The sequence below is a fragment of the Lobosporangium transversale genome, assembly GCF_002105155.1.
Source record: "Lobosporangium transversale strain NRRL 3116 chromosome Unknown BCR41scaffold_36, whole genome shotgun sequence".
Lineage (NCBI taxonomy): Eukaryota > Fungi > Mortierellomycota > Mortierellomycetes > Mortierellales > Mortierellaceae > Lobosporangium > Lobosporangium transversale.
In genome coordinates this window covers 437,408-458,517 of record NW_019029014.1, presented here as the reverse complement: position 1 = coordinate 458,517, position 21,110 = coordinate 437,408, and the positions used below count along the sequence as shown (strand labels likewise).

Below are 21,110 nucleotides of genomic sequence, written 5' to 3'. Positions count from 1 at the left end.
ATACAAATACATGCGATGCTTCTCTTGGGGACAACAGTTTGGCAACACATGGTAAGCAAAAGTAGATAATTGCTCTGACTTTGACAAGGGAAGAAAAAAAAAAAAAAAAAAAAAAAAAAACCAGTCCGCGATATAATATAACATCCTCCTTTTTTTTTATTTTTTTATTTTTTTATTTATTTATTTATTTATTTTAACGTCTCTCCAATCTCTATCTCTTTCATCAGCTACTGCAATTCAGTCTTACAAGCTCTTTATTATTGCAAACCATTCCGAGAATGTGTCTTAAACTATCAGACAGGTGCTGGCGCCATGGTCTCACATTATCCACTCAGTCCTACAACCCCAGCATTTAGCATCCATAGTGCTAGCAGTAGTACCACCACTAATACTGCGAATGGACCCCCTTCTTCATACTTTGCTCCACAGCACTCGTCCTCATCATCATCAGGAGTACCAATGACCCCTAACGCAGGAAACAGCAGCAGCAGTAGGAACAGCACCAATAATCATAATAATTACAACTACAACAATAATAGTAATAATAGTAATAATAATAACCACCATCGCGATTCCAGTGCAAGTGGAGGGGCCAGTGGTACTCCAGGGCCAGTATCATCCTCTTCATTCACCTCCTCTTCTTCTGCCTCTACAGCAACCCCACAACAACGGAACATTGTTGGAGTCTTGTTACCAAATGGAGGTGGACCCGATCCTGATTCAGCACCACAAGAATCCATGTTCTTGTGTCTTCAGGATTTGTTTCAACGGATTCAAAATCATTCCAAAAAGACTCAATACTTTACACCCACTGCTTTTGTAGCCAAGGTCAAGAAAGAAAATGGTAACGGGATTCAATGCAGAAAAAAAAAAGGAAAAAAAAAAAAAAAAAAAAAAAAAACCTCTACAAAAAGAAGGAGAAAGAAGGAGAACAAAGGAATACAAACAGTTGCACTGTATACGTACAAATGGGAAACTGACTTTGCTTTTTTTTTTTATTTGCTTGTTTGTCTGCCTTATGCTGCTCTTAGAATTATTCAGGAGTTCAATGCATCAGGACGCACACGAGTTTTTAATGTTCATCATGAGTGCCATCACTGAAGATATTGAGGCTGATATCAAAAAGTCTCAGAAGGAATTTGAGGACAACATGCCTAAAGCATTCATCACAAATGGATCCTACGGCCACAGTCATGGTCACGGTCAAAATGGTAGTGGTGGTGGCAATGGATCAATCAGCGGATTATCTTCCAAGGGCTCATCAGGATCGACTGAGGAGGTCTCAATGACGTTGGCAGGAGGAGATGAAGTCAGGCTCAAAGTGAATGGTGCAGATATCAATACAAATGCTTCTTCGGGCGGCAATAGCATCAATGGCACGATTGGCACGACTCATCATCATGGACGAGAGTCTATTGGTGATCATTCTTCAATTCAATCTGAGAGCACTATACCGAGACCCAAAGAGAAAGTGTGGGTTCAAAAATTGTTTGAGGGTCAACTGACGAACGAAATCAAGTGTTTGACCTGTGAGAAGGTAATTGCAAAATAGGCTCACTACTCCTCACAACGCTTGTAGTACAGTGCTGTTTTTTTTTTTTTTTTTTTTTTTTTTTTTTTTTTAAAAAAAAAAAAATATGTATTAATTATGCTTTTTTTTTTATTTTTTTTTTTTTAAACTTTTAGACCACAAACAGAGCAGAGTCTTTTATGGATCTTTCATTAGATATTGAACAGAATTCCTCTGTGACTAGTTGCTTGAGACAGTTTTCAGCATCAGAAATGCTCTGCCATAAGGACAAGTTTTATTGTGATGAATGCTGTGGATTGCAGGAAGCTGAAAAGAGGTACAAAGAAAAGAACGAGGAGCAGAGCAAGAAGAAGAAGAAGAAGAAGAAGAAGAAGAAAAGAAGCTTTCCTCAAAAAATGTGAATGATTTACAAACTTTTTCTTTTGTTGTCATTTATAATATAGGATGAAGATCCAAGTGTTGCCTAATATCCTATCACTTCATCTCAAGCGATTCAAATACCAGGAAGCACTTCAAAAATATGTAAAGCTATCGTACCGAGTCTCTTTTCCAATGGAACTTCGATTATTTAACACGGTGGACGAAATGGAGGATCCGGATAGGATCTATGATTTGAATGCATTTGTAGTCCATGTTGGAAGTGGACCTCATCATGGTCATTATGTCGCTGTTGTTAAGCATCAGGATCGATGGCTTCTCTTTGATGATGAAAATGTTGAAGTATGTGTGTTGTATGTTGTTGTTGTTGTTGTTGTTGTTGTTGTTGTTGTTGTTGTTGTTGTTGTTGTTGTTGTTGTTGTTGTTTTTAAGAGAAAAAGAAAAAAAAAAAAAAAAAAAAAAAGCTTAAAATATCAACATTTCTTATATCTATATCTTTATCTTTATCTATAATTTATATTGTATAGACGATTGATGAATCAGACATCCACAAATATTTTGGCGACTCTTCACAATTAGGCTCAGGATATGTTTTGTTTTATCAGGCTCGTGATCTTGACATGAGTACTATTGTACCGATGCATTGGGCACAGCAGCAAGTGCCCTTCACATTAAAGAGTCCTATCCAAGCCTCTTTTACAAATGGTCATGGAGGCAACATGTCCAATGGACTATCTCCTGCAGATTTGGATCAATATGGAGGACTTCTACCACATACACAACAACAAGAGCTGATTCATCAACAATTGGCGCACAAGCAACAACAACAACAACAGCATCAGCAACAGCAACAGCAAAATGGTGGCGGCAGCGGTTTCAGCTCTCTGTTCGGTGGTGGAAACAGTAGTCATAATAGTAGCAATAGCAACAACCCTGGATCATCGTCATTACAGAGTCCGACTATAATGACTCAACATCATCTGTTGTCATCCAATGGTGCGGGAGGTCCACGGAGTCCGACTCAAATACAGGATCCTTCCATGCTTAATGGACAAAAGATCACTAGTGGATCGTATGTCTACACTAATGGGGTTGCAGGGGCAGCAGCAGCAGCAGCTGCTGCGACTTTATCCTCTAGGACTAGTTCAGGCTCAACATCATTGTCGAATGACTATTATACCAATGGAAATAATCATCACAATGGTACTAACTACACAACAACAACAACGACTACTGTTGTTAATCCCGATCACGCATTACCACCTCCTTCTCCTTCTGCATATCATACATCATTTACGAATGGAAATGGATTAACTTTGTCAACGCCACCAACATCTTCAGGTACAGGGACAGGAACAGCAACAAGTAATTCACTGCCTCTTTCTTCCAAATTAAAGTCATCAGCAACAACAACTACACCTATAGTCCCTCATACGATCATTGACCCTACGAAATTGAAGAGAGCACAAAGTACTCCTAGGATCACTCTTGCATCTGCTGCCGCAAAGACATTTGGAGGCTCGGGTGGGAAATCCTTTATTGGAAGTCTGAGAGGAGGATCATAAAAAAAAAAAAAAAAAAAAAAGGATGAAGTAAATACCTTTCCATCAATCTTGGAAATACTCATAGTTAAATGTAGTTGCAGCCAACAACAACGTCGACAAAAAAAAAAAATCATTATAATATATATATACAAACTATATACTTTATTACGACTCTAACAAAAAAAAAAAAAAAAAAAAAAAAAGAATGATATATATACAGCATATGATGTATTGCATAGGAAGAAGATCCAATGGAGCGATGAAGGCTTTTTTTTTTTTCCTTTTTTTCTTTTTCCTTTTTTCCTATTGACAGGCAGCAGGCAATGAATGGATAACAGAACAGGCAAAGGTGACAGAGTCGAATTTTTCCTCTTGGTTCCTGATTGAGCCTTACAATATGTTTATTTATATAATATATATGAATGTAGAACATGTATATTTGATCCATTGAAGGAGCCATACTTTTTGTTTTTGTTTTTTTTAAAAAAAAAAAAAAAAAAAAAAAAAAAAGCTGACTACATGTACAGTTCTACACTGTTACTTCCATGATGTGGAGGAAGAAGAGAAGAGAGTAAGAAAAGAGAAAGAGAGAGAGAGAGAGAGAGAGAGAGAAAGAGATGCCAGGGGATATAAAAGATTTTGATCCGCTTAATTGCTCTCAAACTTTAAAATAAAAAAGGGAATGAAAGAAATGTGGCCGAGTTATTTTTGTAAGAAAAAAAAAACCATCCTGCATAAAAATACCCTTTTTATTCCTTTTATTTTTTATTATTTTTTATTTTATTTTTTTTCTTTTACAAGTCCTATTCTGCGAATTGCCAAAGAGAATTGTTGAATGTCAATTTTGGAAACAAAAAGAAGAAAAAAAAAAGGGGGGGGAGGGAATGGGAAATGAGGATGGGGAAAAATGATTGATGGGAGAAGAAAAAAGAAAAGAATGATTGGAACTTACTTTCTATAGGTTATTATTTATTTTTTTTATATATATTTTTTTGTTCTTGATCATGTTATGAGCCGTATTGGTCAAAGCGAATTGTCAAGTAAGCAAGGGGAAATAACAGGAAAGGATTGAAAGAAAAGCAAAGGGGAGAGAAGGAAGAAAAGTAAAGAAAAGAAGTAAGAGCCATGAATGTCACCCAATGGATGAATGGAAATATGGCATGGGCTTTTCAAAAAAGAACTTTATAACAAAGATCGCTCACACTTTTCTTTCTTTCTTTCTTTTTTTTTTTACAAGATGTAGATAGACCTAACTGCATAACATATACTTTTTTACATCTCTAGCCGACGCCTCCTTCAGTCAAGATCGGGAAGAGGAGGAGGAGGAGGAGGAGGAGAGGTAGGGAACAAAGAAAGTGCAAACCCCATAAATTGCTAATATATATAACAATAATGCAAATTCATATTACAATTTCTTCCGCCGTTTTTCTGCACCTCTCCATTATATCAACCAGATGAATATATTTTTATAGACACTGTCATATTTCTGTCGATAATTATAGACTCAGTCCGCTCGAACGGGATATTTAACGCCAAATCCTCATTGCAGAAAGTATATACCACATCCAACTCTGTTGCCTTCTTCTCTTTCTTTTTTTTTTTTTTTTTTTTTTTTTTTTTTCTTCTTCTTTTCTTTATTCTTCAACCACTCTATCGCTTTTTTTTTTTTTTTTTTTTCTTTTTCTTTCTATTTTCTATTTTCTTCATCGCTTCTGTTGGTCAAGCAAAGTAATCGAAAAGAAATAATAATAATTATACAGTAATAACAATATTATAAAATATATTATATAACGTGTTTTTCATTTCAAACATGTTTGAAAAGAAATAAACATTGAACGCTCTGACCAGATACTGAACAATCGAACAACCACATCCTCATCATCGACCCCATCATCATCCTTCTCCCTAACAGCTCGACCCTCTCTCTCACTTCCTCTCACTTCCTTCTCTCCTTCCTTCCTTCCTTCCTTTCTCCTCCTCCCCTTTTTTGTCGATTATTTATTCTCAGCTTTTACCTTAATTCTGGTAACACAAAAGAAAAAAAAAAAAAAGGTGTCAGAGCATCAGGGCACCGGATTTTTTTTTCTTTTTTTCATTCAGACACCATATTTATGTTCCTCCCCTTTCTTTCTTTTCTCTTCAGTCAACAGATAGACACACTTTCCACCTAATATCTTTTTTCTTTTCTTTTCTTTTCTACTCACACTTTTTTTTTTTTTTTTTTTTTTTCACTTTGCATAAAAACCATCCACTTTCCTCTCTCTCCCTTTCTTTCCCTTCTCATCTTCGCCCCCCCCCCACCCCATTTAAAATCCTTTTTCTCAATCATGGTCAAACTTACGCTTCCATTACTCGATAATACCGACAACGAACCATCCGACAAACCAAACTCAACCCTCAATTGTGACCCTTCACAATCGATTTACGACAACCAATTCTGTGTCAAGGACTTCTTATTCTGTTCTGATGATAATCCTTGTCCATCCAATATCCCATGTGTCGATCGAATCTGTCAATGCTCATCATCCAATACTCGTGCAGAAGACGACAACGAGGATGGAGAGGCGGAGGGGAAAGGGAAGGAAGGAGGAGCTCATTATATCACATTAACACCACCACCCGTGAGGATGTACACATTAGGTTGTCATTTTGATACAAAACGAGAATTTGCTAGTTGTCGAGATTATGAATATGGTGTGATGGATCAGAATCAACAACCAAGCTGCCTTTTGAATTATTGTTCAGAAACAGTCCCTTGTTATGCAGGACGCTGTGATCTGAATCGACATGTGTGTACACACATTACTTCGAATCGAAAACCTTTACCGCCCTTGGACAGCTCAACCCCTGTCATCACATTGGGAGACGATCCATTCGGTACACAAAAGAAAGGATTGGATCCAGTATTGATCATTATGTTGGCTGTAGCTGCTGTGGTGGCTGTGGCATTGGTTGGCTGTATTGTCAGGACAACAACAGGTTGGACAAAACAAACCTTCAAGTGGGCAGCCGGTAGTGGTGGTAATGGTAAAGAAGGAGGAAATGGATCCAAACCAAGCTCGGATGAAAAGCAGAATAATAACAATAGCAATATCAATAATAAAGCCGGCAAAGCTACGGAACTTCATGGAGATGATATCAGGTTAAATGGAATGGATCAAGAAGGAAGTGATTCGTTCATGAGCAGAGATTCCGTCCGTGCGATCAATCAAAATCCACAAAAATTCACAGGAGCACACTATACACCATCGCCCGCATTAGGCCCAACAACCAATGGCAGCCATGGTGGTCCTGGTGGTAGATCCTCCATGATATTTCAGAGCCAGGACGATAGTGGAATGATCTCAAACACCCCTTCGCCTTTACCTTCCCCTCGATTCCCACCTTACTCTCAATCCAACCAGAGCCATGTCAGCAACAATTCGCTTTTGAATCCATTTAGAAACAACGCCAGTGGCAACAGCGGTTCCGAAGGTGTGGCCATTGAGATGAACACCAGAACGGGATCGCCCTCAGCCACAGCAACTATCCCCGAAATCAGAACAGACGAGACTGCAAGAGCAGCAGCTGGAGCTAGACTTCGACCTGGGCCTGGGCCTGGAAGACACGACCCAAGGATATCGCGGTCTCACAGTGCCTTGTCCCGCGAGTATGGATCTCAGGCTGGTAGCAGCAACAGCAATCGCATTAGCGCCGGTAATCATTATGGACAGAATGATCATTACCAGGCAACTAACAGCGCATTACACAAAAGCGCGTCTATGCAACAACTTGGTTCCAGACCTGCTCCTCCACCTCCAGCATCTTCCTCCCCTTTTAACTCTACTATGCCGATGACTCCCATGATTGCTGTATCTCTCCCACCACAGCCGTCACCATCACCATCATCGGCCTCAGCAAGACATTCTGTGGTCATGCTAGGACCTTCACTCTCGCTCAACTCACTTATCCACGATCCTGTAGGGCTTAATAATGAAAGCGGAGCGGATTCACCCATCGTACTACGCTCACAACCACTTCCGCTGCCATCTCATATCAGTAACAGCAATAAGAATGGACCTGTTTTCGATCCTGCTGCCTTGACCAAGTCGGCCTCTGTCCGGCATTCTTTGATATTACAATCAGGAGCTGAGCGTGTGGCAGCGTTGACGGTCCCTGTAGGACAGAGTATGCTCAAGCATAGTGCCTCTGTCCCTCAGATGTTTGTGTCTTCTCCTACTTCTCCTTCTTCCAGTCAAGGAGGAGAGAGTTCTGGGTTCGGATCAAAATCAGAATATGTACAGCCCGAGTCATCGTCGTCATGATAGCCAGACTAAAAAGAACAGCCTTGGCAAAAAAAAAAAAAAAAAAAAAAAAGTCTTGACACTGTTGGCTTCTCTTTCCCTTCCCAAACTTCTGTTTCTATTCATTTAATATTTATATTATTGATAGGGGAAAATAAACATCTCAAATAAACAGCATAAAAATCGTAGCCATCTTTATTATCTTTATTTTAATATCTCAATTGGTCGTTCTTCGGATGCGCTATAAAAAAAAAAAAAAAAAAGTAGAAAGGATGTGGGCCGCATTTGTGCCGCATTTGTGCCTTTACGCCTTTACGCCTGCAATCTACACTAATGTGAATCCTTGTTTTCACTCTCTGAATCCTTGAGTGCTTTAATCCATTGGCTTACTATATCCTAATGTCTTATTCTTCTTTTCCAATGGAGTATCCAACTTACCTCTCGGAATTCTCCCTGGAACGTGTGGGGTCTCAAAATCTGGAAGACCATTCGCTATCCAAGCGCAGTTACTTTAAAGAGTTTGTCATTACTCTCGCTGCTACGGTAGGGATTGACTCAAGAAGCTCTCCTCTTAAATGCATCCTTGTATTTTTTTCTTTTTTTTTTTTTTTTTTTTTTTCTAGTAGCCAAAAGTACCGAGACCAAGTCGCTTTACAGTTATCGGGATCTGTTTATCATCCACTGTATTCATGGGAATACACATGTATATCGCTGTAGCAGTGGAAAAAGAAAATTACTTGATTTAGGATGATGTTTTATTTACTTCAACTTTTCTCTTCTTCTCTTCTTCTCTTCTTCTCTTCTTCTCTTCTTTCGTTGTAATTCTTTTATACATCATTGATACTTATCTTTCTGCATTATAATGCTGACCAGCACATGTCTTATATTAGACATATGTTTCTTGATTTCTTTGTATAGCCCCTTTGAGAAGCAAAGAGTTTATCCAAGTCAAAAAAATACATTTGAACCTTGCTAATTTGAATTTATTCTAATACCACATGTATACGTTCAACACACACCTTCATGCTAGTCAGCGCATTGGCGAAGCGGACTTTAAGCTCAGAACCATGGGCTATACTGTCTGGATCCTCAGTAGCTCCTAGGGAGCCCTCGAGAGTTCCTTGAAAATAAACAAGGCTGCTTTTCTTTTGATTTTAATCTATTCCCAAAGTGTCCTCACTATCCCCCATCGCTTTCATGATCTGAACTTGTTATCCTTGTTATCGGCAATGAAAAAGGTTTCTTAGCGAATTGCTCTCGCGAGCAGCGTGGCCGTGAAGCTCAACAGGAATCTCTTATAGATGCTCCTTTCTAGGAAGCTCCAATTATGCGACGAAGGCAAAGATTGTAATGGCATGACAGGAACATACACTTACACCCAAAACCGAGTGAATGTTACTTTTACTTTTACTTTAATATCCTGACGGGAACTTGTCATATCGCCATGGGTGGAAGAATCGCTAACTTAGGAAAATATGATCTATCGCCGTGTATCACCGTGTATCACCGTTATTGTGATATTGGTAAGAAAAATTATGCTTAGTCATTTAGTTTTAGAGGTAAAAATCGGAGAAATCGACCCTTTGCTTTCTATTAGCCCTGATCCGCTTGTATCAAAACCCATTCTCCGATGTTCCAATACATGTATTTTAGAGCAAGCTTTCTCCTTAATGGCAGCTACGAAGCGTAGCAATCACTAAAAATCATATGGTGTTTTTTGGATTTAACATTGGATATCGACAGCAGCGCTCCAACTTTATGATATAAGCATCAGCTGGACTATATACTTAAATTTCAGGTCATCAACTTTCCATCTGTAGCCAATATCAAGTTAAGAGATGTCGCTCCTATCAAATTGACTATGGTAGCATAACAAATCAGGTATTTGCATTTGTCGCTTTGTTATTCGGCGTTGTTGCTTAAGGTCATAGGATTCAGTAGCTCGAAGTTTGAACTACAGTACCTTTTCCAAGTACAGTAGGATATTGTTGGTTGGTATGCCAAATGGGGAATAAATCCAAAAATAAGATTTTTCCAGAAAGCTTGCTCTAAAATACATGGATCGGAACATCGGAGCATGGGTTTTGATACAAGCGGATCAGGGCTAATAGAAAGCAAAGGGTCGATTTTTCCGATTTTTACCTCTAGAACTAAGTAAATGACTAAGCATAATTTTTCTTACTAATATCACAATAACGGTGATACGCGGTGATAGATCATATTTTCCTAAGCTAGCAATTCTTCCACCAAGATCAAGGGATACCATGCAGCCAACATCCATGGCGATGTGATAAGTTCTCGTCAGGATATTAAAGTAAAAGTAAAAGTAAACACTCATTAGTTTTGCGTATTAGTGCATATTACACGTTCAAATTAAAGAGATTCATATATACTTTTGAGTAAGATAAGCTTCTCCAAGGGAGATAAAACGTCGCCCTTAGAGACATTACTGTAGTTCAAAGTACCATAATCTATTATCCTACTGTATTTAGTTGATGCTAGAGATTTTTTTTTTTTTTTTCCTCGTATCAGCTGTCCTAGCGAGGTAAAACTTGCGATTGGGGCCAGAGTGCTCCCGATCTCGATCTCATGACTGAATGGATCCGAGCTCGTCCATATGACCCTCAAACGCACATTGGCTGTTAATGCATGATACAAGATTATAAAAAGTCGCTACTAAATGGCTCCCAAGCCATATATATTTATTAACGAGGACAGTGACTTTTTTTATTTTAAGATTTAGTGGCCAAAAAATCGACCGTGGTGGATTAACGACGTTCGCCTCAAGTTTTTTTTTTTTTTTTTTTTTGTTATTAATGTCATGGGAAAACCATCACTTACGGCTTGGTTTCACAATCAGCCAATCATTGCTGCTCCACGATGTAGCGAAGCTTTTGCAAAGAAGTCGATCGGCCTCCAATGCCCATAGCCAGGTTTCTGACTATTGTAAGCGTCACTTTTTTTTTTTTTTTTTTTTTTTTTTGGTAGTGGTCATGAATAGATCAAGCATAACTATCGTTATAAAATCGGGTTTTCCAGATAAAGTTATGAAGCACCCATGTATATAGGCTTTATCGATTTCTCAGTAACAGGTCCATAAATGATATCACTTCCAGATTTCCAAATAAGATGGATTAAAACTATAAATACTGCTTTCATAATTTCAGTACTCTTCTTTTCTTGGTTCCTTTAACAGAAATAAGAACACGGTGCTGATTATAAGCCTTGTACCACACACATCTAACAACGTATTTCCTTACAAATGCTTACACTTCTATCCAGCTCCACAAATGGTATGGTCATCGGGGCTATGAAGGCTGCCATCCCTTTTGGCATTGGACTTGCCTCTGCAACATTTATGGCTGCGAAAATCGCCTTGAGCCCAGAGTTCAGTACAGATAAGGTGAATCGGAGAAACAATTATGTTGGAATAGAAATAGGCACATCTCAGAGGTCTCGGGTCTCATTTGTTTCGCCCTCATACCTTCAGAGACATATATATTTATATATATGTATATCGCTCCTACGCTACTATATTAATCTCTTTTTTTTTTTTGTAGAGAATCCCTATAGCCTCTCTCAGACCAGGCGACTCTTCACATGATGATGAGTACAATGAGGATCCAGACGCATTCCTCGAGCGCTGTGAAAAAGAATATGGCCCAGTGTTTAACGTATATCTCCTCAACATGGCCCTCACTGTCATCTCTGGCCCTCAAGCCCGTGAAGTTTTCACTAATGAGAGCTTCTCTGCGAATGATGCGCTTGAGGAGCTTACATGCATGCGCTCATACTTTGATACGGGTCGGAAGAGTAACAATAACTATAACAACAGGACCATTCCTGCCCTCATTCGTGATATGATCACTCGCTTTATCCCCACTTATATCCCAAAGATCGTAGCACAGATGGAAAAAGTCATTGATCAAGAACTAGGCTACTGCCCTGCTCAGAGAGGAGCCAAGCTAGTGGAAAAGCCTCTTCTCGTGTTTCAGAAGATAATTGCTAACGCAAGTATGCTTTATTGAGCAACCGCAATTTTCTGTCTTCCATTTCATCTATTGGGCGCATCAATGACCAACATGGCTTATACTTATTTTTTTCCCAAACTCAGCTGCACTTGTCTTTGTCGGCCCTGAGATTGCCAAGAGCCGTAAGATCATTGACACGTTTATCTCCGCTTCTAAAGATTTCGGAAAGACATTTGGCAATGGTGGTGTTCGAGCCTCAAAATGGCGTACCTTTATCCAGCGGGCCAACTATAAACTATTTCATCCGCTTCGAAACCATGCTCAGATCCTAGCCGAAGCCTCTATGTCTGTGATTCTTGAACGCCGTCGGCTAGAAGCTCTAGCGAATGAGGCTGGGATCGAATTCGAACAACCTGATGATGTTCTTCAGCATATGTTCGATGACTTTGACAAGCATGGGCTCGTAGATCTCGAAGACATCTGCGCTTTTGCCCTTATCATTTCTGGCGCAATCGTCCATACGATTACGGATGCCTCCACCAATATGCTCTACTATCTGGCGGCATTCCCACAGTACATGGACAGGTTATTTCAAGAACAACAGCAGGTCCTTGATACTATTCAGGCGGAACGAGAACAGGCACGTCAAGAGCGTTCGAGGGAAGGAAAGCCTATTGGCGATGACTTGGATCCAGCACATGACAGAGACTTGACTGCAGCTGCAATCAAGAAGATGATCTATATGGACTCATTTGTACGAGAGGTCTTCAGGTTCCGTACTGAACGTCTGGGGATAATGCACCTTGCGCTCGAAGATGTTACTCTTTCAAGCGGTATTATGATCTCCAAGGGCTCTACTGTTATTATCAACACCAGACCTGCTCATCAGAGTTCTGAAAATGGTGAGGATGTGACAGAGTTTAGACCATGGCGGTTCGTAGGCAAGAACAAAGCTGCGACTAAAGTTGGAATGGACTATCTACCCTTTGGCATGGGAAGGTAAGATATATAACTCCTCTTGCATTATTTATTTATTTACTCATTTTACCTTGAGAGAGTCTAAAAATGATTAAATGGACCTTCCAATTTTAACAGGCACGCTTGTCCAGGCCGGTTCATTGTTGTGGAGCAGTTGAAGGCTGTTGGAGCATTGATGGTCTCCAAATACTCCAAGATTGAAATCCAGGACCCCTCCAAGACAAAGATGGCTCTTTGCACCCATATTGGCGAACCTATTGATACTGGTCTGAAGTTCACTAGTCGTGAATGAATAGTGTAGTCTGTCGCGAGATATTTGATGCCTCTCAAAGGGCTCGTCCCCATCCCTGTACAACAACGAAACATACAACCTCCGCAAATACTTATATATATCTAATTGCATATAATAAAAATATATATACACATGCACATATATATATATTATATATGTGTGTTGTATAAATGCTCGTATGATTCTTTGAAATGATGGTCCATGATTTAAGGACCTAAAAGAAAACCAAATAAGCTTCTTGAGACTTCAATCTTCTGATAAGATAGGGTGATATTATGAGCATTGGATATAGCAGATGGAATATTCACCAGAGCGAGTGTGCAGGAGGAAAAGTATTAAATAGACAAGTAAACAGGTAGGAAAGCAAGTGAGAATAAGATGTGGATTCGCACGCTACGTCCATAGGTATTTTACTGAAGTTTTTATTGTATTTATCAAAGCATAACTGCACGTCTGTTTACGAGCAACATAGATAGAATGTATCCACGTTAAATCCTCCCTAGAAGATATATGTTCATCAATAAAAGATGACAAATGAAGCCTTTCATCCATTTGCCGCGTCAGTGCCCCTGCCCCTTTCCTGTCCCATCCATGACCACCAAGGCTCATGCTTGTTCTTTGTTGTCGAAAAAGAATGAAAGATGTAGGACGAGATCAGCCAGCGGTCGAGCTAAAAGTTAATTTTTAGTTTACTAGTCCTCACGGAACGCCTGTCAAGAATTAACATTTTGACCCATGTTGTGTGCATCGATTAAACCCTGTCTTGTGTAACCTTTATCTTTAATAGCGTTAGAAATATGTAACACGGGATAGATGCTAAGGATATATACAGTAACCATCATATTTGGAAAAATATTTTGCTCTCTAAACTTCATTGCCCTGTTGCATGCTCAAGATGAACCAGATTGAGATAGGAAACTGGATACACATAGCTATACTCATAATAAACAGCATCCTCAAATCTAGAATCGATATCCCCACTCTTGATTTCATTATGATCATTTAATGGTGATCAGGTCATTTTTCCAAATATGAGACTACCCTCTAGAAAATGCTAGTTCGCTTGGTAGTCTAAGTGGCTAGTACCTAGTATGCTTTCCTTTGGCCCTGTAAACCTCCCGGAGTCTCCTTGGCATACTCTCGATTAGTTTCTGGCAGAACTCTTGTGGGATTGAGTACCATTCCCTCTCGATCCGATTCCAGAGCTCAGCACAGCTTTTGGCTAATTCCGGGTACATCCCAAGTCTCCTCTGCAGCTCAGACCACATGTGTTCGATAGGATTCATGTCAGGCGACTGTGCTGGCCAAATTAGAAGCCTTCTTGACTCTTCTGTCAGGCCCACTGACCGCAAATATGCCTGAGTGACCTTCGCAGTGTGCTTTCGATCGTTGTCATGTTGGAAGATAAACCCGTCCTCTGCGATGCCCCAATCCCGAACGGACTGCTGGAGATCATTCCTTAGGATGTTGATGTACTTTTCTGAGTTCATGGTTCCTTCAATCCTATAGATTCGACCGGGTCCGTTCCATGTCATGCAGCCCCATATCATGACCCCCCCGCCACCAAACTTCACTGTTCCTTGAACAGTTCGCTCATTGATGGCCTCTTCCTGGTCATCCCATACCCAGGCCACCCCATCTGAGCAAATACGATTCATTTTGGACTCATCGGACCAAACGACAGCCTTCCAGTCCTCTTTAGTCCATTCTTGGTATATGCGAGCGAATTGAAGACGCTTCTTTATGTGTTGTTCTTGAGGAAAGGTCTCTTGACAACCTTCTTTGCCCTCATACCAGTCCTCCTAAGGCATCTTCTGATGGTGGAACTTGATACGGGGCTTGGGAGTAATTTGTTCGCTTCCTTTTGAGCATCAATGGAGGATTTGAAAAGACCACGCTTAAGTCCTAGCTTAAGATGCTGGGCCATTTCGTCTCCAATCTTCCTTGGACGACCTGCTGACTTTTTCGCAATATCTTCTGCTGCGCTTCGACGGATATTTGTCACAGAAGTATGGGAAATTCCGAGTTTCTCGCCAACCTGTCGAGTGGAAAGACCTTGCTTGAGGAGAGCAATGGCTCTTCTAACCTTGGATTGGGTAATTGGCTTCATATTCGTATGGATGGACGTTTAGGGGCTAAAGTATCGATAATAAATCAAAAAACATAGGAACTCTGGCATTTAAGAAAGAAACAGACTCGAAAGAAAATATTCTAGCATTTTCTAGAGGGTAGTCTCATATTTGGAAAAATGACCTGATCACCATTAAATGATCATAATGAAATCAAGAGTGGGGATATCGATTCTAGATTTGAGGATGCTGTTTATTATGAGTATAGCTATGTGTATCCAGTTTCCTATCTCAATCTGGTTCATCTTGAGCATGCAACAGGGCAATGAAGTTTAGAGAGCAAAATATTTTTCCAAATATGATGGTTACTGTATTAGGACATTAGAATAAATCAAGCATTTAGCCTACTCGCTATCTTGCATTGGGATATTGGAGGGACACCTCAAGGGGACATGACTAATTACGCCAGCAGTGTGTGTAATAATTCAATACCTTCACTACTAACCTATTAAAAGAAAATGAACACTTTTGCTTTTACAAATTATAATAAATCTAAAAAGAACCAGAACCGGAAAAAAAAAAAAAAAAAAAAAAAAAAAAAGAAGACTAGAGGCAAGGCAAGTACAAAATATATAATGGGGCTATGTGGAGAAGTCGGTGTCAGGGACCAGGGCAGATTGGTAGGGTGAAGGAAATTCAGCTTCTCTTCTCTTTTCCTCTTTTCCTCTTATTTCTCTTTTCCTCTACTCCCAGGTGATTGATAACCTGGTTTGAAGCGATATCAATGCCAGCTATGGCACGTGGCACATTAAAATAGCGATTCCAGTAGGGTGGTTGACCTGCCGTTTTCTTCGACGAATCTCTGCATCGCGCCGTACCGCAATTCCAGCTTCTTAGGATAGCGGAAGAGCAGGTGTTGTTCTGTCTCAGCGAACTTATCATATATTCGACAAGTTAGAGGGAGGTCATACATAGATACTTTGATCGGAGTCTGGTATTGTCTGATTTATTATGGTCATGCAGAGGGTTCGCCACCAATTCATAAAACAAATAGCTCAGTGGAATCATTTGGGTATGTACTGACTGTTCTCGTTCAGTCTTTTTTGTTGTTCAATCCATTTGTGTTTGTTCAAAATATTTTACACACTGCAAAGTAGTCAATTGGATCTCACCGCCTGCAACCAGACACAGCATTTGTTCCACTGTTATAGAAAGGTTGTAGCGCAAGCGCAAATATCCTCTGACCGCACTTTAATGTCTGAGGCAATCACCCTGTAATCTCTCAATTGCTGGCCCTTGATGTCATCGCTTCCGTTGTACTCAGGTAAGATCTATAAATACTGGCTTCATTATCTTTTTTTTTTTTTTTTTTTTTTGTGACAGAAAGAGGAACACTCAACCAGCTATATATCTTATATCGCAAATTCAAATATCTATTTTCAACAACCTTCAACAATCTTCAACAAATGATCGGACTTTTATCCAGTCCCGCAAATGGCATGCCTATTGGCGCTATGCAGGCTGCCATTCCTTTTGGCCTTGGACTGGCTTCTGCGGCATACATGGCTACGAGGGCTGCCTCGGCTCCAGGGTTCAGTACAGACAAGGTGGAAATAAAAGAGATGAAGTGGAAAGAGAGGACTACGCTGTTATGCTCGAGCAATTATGCTGAAACTACTATACTCAAGACGCCCTTGCTGTTGCATCTCATAGTATCATTGAACTAATACCAGGAGCACCGCTCCTACGCTTTTATACCAATCCCTTTTTTTTTTTTTTGTAGAGAATCCCTATAGCCTCTCTCAGACCAGGCGACTCTTCACATGATGATGAGTACAATGAGGATCCAGACGCATTCCTCGAGCGCTGTGAAAAAGAATACGGCCCAGTGTTTAACATATATCTCCTCAACATGGCCCTCACTGTCATCTCTGGCCCTCAAGCCCGTGAAGTTTTCACTAATGAGAGCTTCTCTGGGAATGACGTGCGTGAAAAGCACGTACGCATGCGCTCATACTTTAATTCCGGCCGAAAGAGCAACTTTAATGAAATAACCATTCGAACACTCATTCGTGAGATGGTCAATCGTTTTATTCCTACTTACACTCCGAAGATCGCAGCACAGATGAACATAGACATTGATCAAGAAATAGTCCATTGTCCTGCTGAGAAGGAGGCAAAACTAGTTGTGAAACCTCGTCTTGCGCTTCAAAAGATAATTGCTAACACAAGTATGTTTCATTGAACGGTGACGGTCTTTCTCTCTTCATTCCTTGCATACATGAATGATCAATTAGTAATTGGATTTTGTTATTATTATTATTACCCAACTTAGTGGCACACGTTCTCTTTGATCCTGAGATTGCCAAGGACCGTAAAGTCATTGAAACACTTATATCTGCTTCAGCAGATCTCGGGCCAGCGTTCATCAACGGTAATTTCAGAGCCTCCAAATGGCGCGCCTTTGTGCGATGGTCCAACTGTAAACTGCTCCATCCGCTTCGAAACCATGCTCAGACTCTAGTCGAGGCCTCTACTCCTGTGATCCGTGAGCGCCGTCGACTCGAAGCTCTGGCGAACGAGACTGGTGTTGAATGGGAGCGGCCTGATGATGTACTTCAGCACATGGTCGATGACTTTGACAAGTATGGGTTCATGGACCTTGAAGATCTTTGCGCACATCTACTTATTATTGCTGGCATGTATGTCTATACAGCTACAGATATCGTCACCAATATGCTCTACTATCTGGCGGCATTCCCACAGTACATGGACAGGTTATTTCAAGAACAACAGCAGGTCCTTGATACTATTCAGGCGGAACGAGAACAGGCACGTCAAGAGCGTTCGAGGGAAGGAAAGCCTATTGGCGATGACTTGGATCCAGCACATGACAGAGACTTGACTGCAGCTGCAATCAAGAAGATGATCTATATGGACTCATTTGTACGAGAGGTCTTCAGGTTCCGTACTGAACGTCTGGGGATAATGCACCTTGCGCTCGAAGATGTTACTCTTTCAAGCGGTATTATGATCTCCAAGGGCTCTACTGTTATTATCAACACCAGACCTGCTCATCAGAGTTCTGAAAACGGTGAGGATGTGACAGAGTTTAGACCATGGCGGTTCGTAGGCAAGAACAAAGCTGCGACTAAAGTTGGGATGGACTACCTACCCTTTGGTATAGGAAGGTAAAGTTTAAGGGCTCTTTTTTATTTTATTTTATTTTTCATGTAATGGATTGGAAATGGCTAACTTGATGCTTCCTTTATTAATAGTCGCTCTTGTCCAGGCCGATTCATGAATATACAGGAAGCAAAAGTCTTCGGGGAACTGATGATCTCCAAGTACTCTAAGATCGAAATCCCGGATCCTTCCAAGACAAAGATGGCTCTTTACGCCCGTCTTGGTGAGGCTATTGATACTAATTTGAAGCTCACTAGTCGTGATTGAATAGCGTTACTCATCGCTAAGCGCTTGATGTCTTGCAGCGGAGTCAGGTAGAACAATGAACCATGCATATATATGTAAATGTTTGTATATATCCAATTGTATATATACATATATATGCTCATATGATCCTTAAAGGTCTAAAAAGTACACCAATAAAGCTCCTTATTAAGCCCTTTGATCTTACGATACGGGAAGGCGATTTTCTAAATGTCGGCTATAGCGAATGAAAGGCCCACCAACACGTACGCAGGATATTTGCAGGGACATTAGAGGAGCACTCGACACAATAATATTCAGCCAATAATCAATAAATAAATATGATATGCTTTTTTTTTTTTTTTTTTCCTGCATCTATGGTAGCAATTATTCTCTTGCATAGAAATATACTCTGATGCATCCAAAAAAGGACGTGTTTGATGCGCGAGTATTTCAAACTCTGAATTTTGCCACCAAAATTTTATTAGGCCCAAGCGCAAAAAAAAAGCTTGAAATGCAACCTCTGGTCTTTTCTTTGCAATACCAAAAAAATAAAACTAAGTTCGTGTGTAAGGTGTGCTTATGATGGCTGTAATACATGTTAATGTAAGTCCTTATTTTTCACTTCCCTGAACCCCTATTCCTTCTGCCCTTCACTTTATCATCAGAGTACATTAATGGCGTTCCTAATTACTCCTTAAATCTTCCGACCGTGTGAATGCAAATCTGGAGAGTCACTCCTGTAAGTGGCAATATGTATGGATGCAAAAAGCGTCAACGCAAACCATGTTCACCGAACGAAAGATTGAACTCCGGAATATCACGTGAATCAGGTGATACTGCGCCCTATGCTGTGGCTTGAGATTTAGTACATGTAACTAACTGTAATAGTAGGCTTTCCTTCACGAATCAAATAGCAGTTATAGCTGTGTTGACGAAGTAGGTTTTTTGGGGGTCTCGTCTGCGCTTTCTTCTCTTTCTTTCTTTACTACGCATGACCCAACCAATGACTCTCAAGGCAACTGCCAAAGAATTCATTCCATCATTCATTTCACAGTCTGTTCCTGCCGCTCCCACTGGAGAGGCAACCACTAGCACTAGTATCCATAACCAAAGTCATAGTCAAAGTTATAGTCATAATAATAGTCATACTTCTCCAGTAACCTTACGACCGGTTCAGAAACAGCAACAGCAAGCATCCTCGTCATCATCATCGTCCTTGACATCTAAGGTTGGTAGCAGTAATAGAGGCAGCAGTAGCATTACCCATCATAAAGGTCAAAGTCGATCTCGATCAGATAATACTACTCGCAATAACGCAGTAACGGCAACTACAACCGAAGCTGGAACTACGAACAATCCATCACAACATATCCACTCAGGGCGTAATAAACAGCCGAGAAAGCAACAACAGCAGCATCAGAACCATTCCAGCAATAACCATGGCAGCAGCAACAACACCAAAGCTATCAATCACTCCAATGGTAGTAGCCGTGCTTTGAATGATAGTAACAAATCTTTACAATCTCATCATCATGACTCTACAGAAAAACATCATCAACAGAGATCCACGGATAGTGGAACAAACCCCTCGTCATCACCATCAAAAGCTGTGGCGAGTAAGAAAGTCGGTGGTGGTCTCAGTCATGCTAGCCCTGCCTCTGGTGCTGCGGTTTCCGCTTCCATCTCAACTTCAACTTCTGCTACAGTCGCATCAGAGACAACTGCAGGACAAGGATCGGTGCCGGTATCGGGATCGGGATCGGGACCAGGACCAAAGTCTTCCGGAGGAACTAGTTCTAAAGCAAGTAACAAGCCTCGTGGACCTAGTCGATCTGAATCAGGACATGCACATGGACAAACTTCTAAATCATCAGCAGGCATGTCTCGTAAAGGATCTTCCATAGATCGTCATTCAGCAGTGCAGAATAACTCTATAACAGGCTCTGCAGTACCGTCTTCTGCAGCGGGAGCGTCTGCATCAGGATCTGGGTCTGGATCAGCAGCAACAGCAACGGCAGCATCATCAACAGCTACATCGTCTTTATCAGATATTATCCCAGGAATGGAAGCTACGCCATTTATCTGCCTGACAGATGTCATTCATCCTGTACGGCATGTTATCCGTGATGGTGTCTCAACGGTGGAACAAGGATCCGACGCATATTTGGATTGGGTAAGGAGAAAAAACTTTTTTTTTTTTTTTTCTTCATCGGCAAAAAATAAAATCTAACAAAATAAGCTTGTAAAAATATATATGTAGATCATCAGGTCTCTTAAGGAACATGAAGAGATTACGCTGATTGGGATGGATTCAGCCATCCCAGATATCATTTCACTGGTTCTGCGAGCAGGCAAACAAGGAATAGGATATCAAGGTAAGGGGGAAAAAAAAAAGCTGATTTTGCCAAGCATTCAAGAAGAAAAAAAAAAAAAAAAAAAAACTTACTTACTTTTTTTTCCTCTCTCAAATACACTTTATAAATGCAGAGGTACGGACGTTCACGACACAAGATGGATTAGGAGGAAACAAGAGTTGTCTGCAGTTTAGAATGCTACGCGGCCAAGGGTATATCCCTTTAGATAAACGGCCACCACGTACATAAATTAAACACAATCCTTAACTTTTTTTTTT

At 40.4% G+C, this 21,110-nt stretch overlaps 6 protein-coding genes across 6 annotated transcripts; all 6 read left to right on the top strand.

Moving 5' to 3' along the window:
• Positions 1-228: 228 nt before the first annotated feature.
• BCR41DRAFT_297322 (hypothetical protein) lies at positions 229-2,523 on the top strand (the record flags this gene model as incomplete). Its single annotated transcript, XM_022020452.1, has 7 exons — positions 229-373; positions 734-844; positions 1,032-1,190; positions 1,467-1,537; positions 1,687-1,847; positions 1,975-2,251; positions 2,437-2,523. Coding segments are annotated over 7 exons (1,011 nt in total), but the record flags the coding sequence as incomplete, so codon positions are not given.
• On the top strand, positions 2,346-3,626 carry BCR41DRAFT_144448 (hypothetical protein). Its single transcript, XM_022019555.1, has one exon. The coding sequence runs from the start codon at positions 2,530-2,532 to the stop codon at positions 3,472-3,474; it is 945 nt and encodes a 314-aa protein (XP_021878647.1). The 5' UTR covers positions 2,346-2,529; the 3' UTR covers positions 3,475-3,626.
• A 2,154-nt stretch (positions 3,627-5,780) lies between these two features.
• BCR41DRAFT_399127 (hypothetical protein) lies at positions 5,781-7,757 on the top strand (the record flags this gene model as incomplete). The annotated part of the gene is made up of 1 exon (XM_022029024.1): positions 5,781-7,757. One exon carries the CDS (start codon positions 5,781-5,783, stop codon positions 7,755-7,757), a length of 1,977 nt encoding a protein of 658 aa, XP_021878646.1.
• Positions 7,758-10,937: 3,180 nt separating this feature from the next.
• Positions 10,938-13,069, top strand: BCR41DRAFT_388562 (cytochrome P450). Its single transcript, XM_022028017.1, has 4 exons — positions 10,938-11,139; positions 11,297-11,750; positions 11,851-12,706; positions 12,803-13,069. The coding sequence occupies exons 1-4, from the start codon at positions 10,999-11,001 to the stop codon at positions 12,975-12,977; spliced, it is 1,626 nt and encodes a 541-aa protein (XP_021878645.1). The 5' UTR covers positions 10,938-10,998; the 3' UTR covers positions 12,978-13,069.
• A 3,443-nt stretch (positions 13,070-16,512) lies between these two features.
• Positions 16,513-18,499, top strand: BCR41DRAFT_399124 (cytochrome P450; the record flags this gene model as incomplete). The annotated part of the gene is made up of 4 exons (XM_022029023.1): positions 16,513-16,653; positions 16,830-17,277; positions 17,382-18,237; positions 18,325-18,499. 4 exons carry the CDS (start codon positions 16,513-16,515, stop codon positions 18,497-18,499), a joined length of 1,620 nt encoding a protein of 539 aa, XP_021878644.1.
• A 946-nt stretch (positions 18,500-19,445) lies between these two features.
• On the top strand, positions 19,446-21,095 carry BCR41DRAFT_424423 (hypothetical protein). The gene is made up of 3 exons (XM_022030426.1): positions 19,446-20,651; positions 20,739-20,853; positions 20,966-21,095. The coding sequence occupies exons 1-3, from the start codon at positions 19,470-19,472 to the stop codon at positions 21,079-21,081; spliced, it is 1,413 nt and encodes a 470-aa protein (XP_021878643.1). The 5' UTR covers positions 19,446-19,469; the 3' UTR covers positions 21,082-21,095.
• The last annotated feature ends 15 nt before the right edge of the window (positions 21,096-21,110 follow it).